The sequence below is a fragment of the Salvia splendens genome, chromosome 6 (assembly GCF_004379255.2).
Source record: "Salvia splendens isolate huo1 chromosome 6, SspV2, whole genome shotgun sequence".
Taxonomy (NCBI): Eukaryota; Viridiplantae; Streptophyta; class Magnoliopsida; order Lamiales; family Lamiaceae; genus Salvia; species Salvia splendens.
This window is the reverse complement of record NC_056037.1, coordinates 25,353,859-25,356,807: the sequence shown is the minus strand read 5'-3', so window position 1 is coordinate 25,356,807 and position 2,949 is coordinate 25,353,859. Positions and strand designations below refer to the sequence as shown.

General features: G+C 48.4%; 1 protein-coding gene across 1 annotated transcript; it reads right to left on the bottom strand.

The window, feature by feature from the left end:
- Positions 1-1,649: 1,649 nt before the first annotated feature.
- LOC121809014 lies at positions 1,650-2,624 on the bottom strand. Its single transcript, XM_042209567.1, has one exon. It carries the CDS (start codon positions 2,622-2,624, stop codon positions 1,650-1,652), a length of 975 nt encoding a protein of 324 aa, XP_042065501.1.
- Between the last annotated feature and the right edge of the window lie 325 nt (positions 2,625-2,949).

The window sequence follows — 2,949 nt, the reverse complement described above, 5'->3', positions numbered from 1 at the left end:
TTCCCATCTTGCATTAACACGCATCCTATTCCTACTTTCGACGCGTCGGTATAGACGGCGAAGTCCTTGTCTGGTTCAGGTACCGCTAGGACTGGTGCTGTAGTCAATTTCTCCTTCAATAGTTGGAAGCTCGCCTCGCACTCTGGCGTCCAAACCACCTTGATTCCTTTCTTTAGTAGTTGCGTCATCGGTCTCGCAATCTTAGAGAATCCCTCAATGAAGCGTCGATAATATCCTGCCAATCCCAAGAAACTGCGGATTTCACTTGGCGTTTTCGGCGACTTCCAATTCTGCACGGCCTCGACCTTTGCTGGGTCTACTTGAATTCCATTTGCCGTCACAATATGACCAATGAAGTTCACTCGAGTCAACCAAAACTCACACTTACTGAACTTGGCATAAAGCTTCTCCCTTTGCAACGTCTCCAACACTGTTTGTAGATGTTGTCTATGTTCCTCCTCGTTCCTCGAGTATACCAACACGTCGTCGATGAAGACTAACACAAACTTGTCGAGATACTCGTGGAAAACTCGGTTCATCAAGTCCATGAAAATGGCTGGGGCGTTTGTCAGCCCAAATGGCATCACGACGAATTCATAATGGCCATAACGAGTGCGAAAAGCAGTCTTAGGCACATTCTCTCGTTGGACCTTTAGTTGATGATACCCTGATCTCAAATCCATTTTCGAGAATACGCCCGCTCCTCGAAGTTGGTCGAATAAGTCATCAATCCTTGGCAGTGGGTACTTATTCTTCAAGGTCATCTTGTTGAGCTCACGATAGTCGATGCACATCCTCATCGTCCCATCCTTCTTCTTAACGGACAAAACTGGCGCTCCCCACGGTGACACACTAGGTCGAATAAAACCCAAGTCTAACAGTTCTTGCAACTGTACTTTCAACTCGGCCAACTCCTTAGGGGCCATTCGGTATGGCGCCTTTGATACCGGCGCAGACCCTGGTTCCAAATCAATCGTGAACTCTACCTGTCTGTCGGGTGGCGGTCCTGGCAAAGCTTCAGGAAACACTTCGGGAAAATCTCGTACTACTGCCACGTCTTCCACTTTCAAATCCTTCTTTTCCTCTCCGTTCAAGTACACAAGATACGCCGGACGTCCTTTCCTTATCATTGTAGTTGCTTGCAAAGCAGAGATTGTGGAGGTTCGTCGATTCATGGAGATCCCGTACAAGATAGTCGGCTCTTCGCCCGGGGCTTGAAGAGAAATCTGTCTCTCTTTACGGTGAATCGTTGCGTGGTTTTCGGTAAGCCAATCCATTCCCAAAATCATGTCTACATTCTCAAAATGCATAACGTGCAAAAGTTGGGCCACTACTCCTAATTCTCCTAACACAAACTCTATGTTCGAACAAGTTTCAACAATATCAATTAAACCTCCAACCGGTGAAGACACATTCAATTTCGGTTCAAGCTTAGCAGTAACGAGTTCTAGGGCATTCACACAAGTCACGGGAATAAAAGAATGCGAAGCACCCGTATGAAACAGCACGATAATAGGTAGTTGTTGGAGCTTTCCCATACCTGCCAAATTTTCCTTGTCCTTGATGGATTGGGGTTCCTTCCCTTGATTCCCTTTGAGCGCATATGCCCTTGCTTGCTGTGGGGCCACTTGTCGGATTGGTTGAGGCTGCTATGGTGGTCTTTGTCCTTGCCCATTCTTCACTCCACCTTTGTTGTTGTTTGGGCACTCTCGAGACATGTGCTCGTTTCCACCGCAGGCGTAGCACCGAATGCCTCCAACTCGGCACTCTCCAACATGATGCTTCGAGCACCGATTACAGTAGGGTGTTCTCTGCGGGTTTCCCCTCTGATGTGGCACCATTTGGCGCCCATGATTCTGCGGTTGCCGAAAAGTAGAGAAACGCCTCTTATTGTCAAAAGGAGCTCGGTTTCCCTCCAACTTCCTCTTGTCTCTAAAGTTCGCTGGGGGTGCAGATGGTGTAGGATTTGTTGTCCTCTCATTCCTGGGCAGCGCTTCTTCCACATCTAGCGCGCAACCCAACACCTCGAAATTGGGAATTCCCCTGCGACTCGCCACAGCTACCCTTATCTCGGGCCTAAGGCCGGAACGGAACTTCGCAGCCATCTTCTCGTCTGTATCCACCAATTCTGGCGCATAACGAGTCATCTCACATAGGGCGCGGTCGTACTCCGTGACCGTCATGGTTCCTTGTTTTAAAGTGTGGAACTCCACTACCTTCGCCCGCCGATAACTCATGGGAACATATTTGTTGTAGACTTCTTCCTTAAACTCTTTCCAAGTAAGCGCCTCACGGTGAGCAGGATCCATGGTCCTCTTCTTTGTTTCCCACCAAAAGTCAGCGGGTCCTGTCAGATAAGTCACGCAGGCCAGGCGTTCCCTATCCGTGCATCCCATAAACTCAAAGATACGCTCAATGTCGCGTACCCATGCCTCCGCCTTCGGGGGCTCTCCCAATCCATCGAACTTGGGTGGGTTCTCTTTCCGAAATGCTTTGATGTACTCCCTTTCGTTTGGTTGGGGTAGAGGTGGCGGTGGAGGCGGGGGTGGATTCCCGACAGTTCCTTCTGTCTGTTCACCCACGTTGTTCTCCACACACGGACCACGTCTACGTCTTGGAGGCATGTTGATCTAAAACGCAGGTTAGCACCGCTGTGAGTACATCGTTATTAAAACACCACCACTTTCATGCATGCGTACGGTACGATAAAAACATAAGTATTTAAAGGCATGTGAAAAGGGAAACTTCCATAAACAACGTGGAAAGGAAAAACAAAGCATTTGTTCGAAAAAAAGTACCACTTCCATTGTCTTAACAACTTAAGGAAAAAGAAGCAACATCACTCATCTATCTAGTGGTAAGATCCTCTTCCGGGTCTTCCTCTTCCTCAGGGTCCTCTTCTGCGTGATACTCGTCAACCCAACGGAGGGCTTCTTCGATATCCATACT

What these genes read in the sequence shown, in the direction of transcription:
- LOC121809014 (XM_042209567.1), bottom strand. Translation starts at nt 2,624, where the DNA reads ATGCCTCCAAGACGTAGACGTGGTCCGTGTGTGGAGAACAACGTGGGT.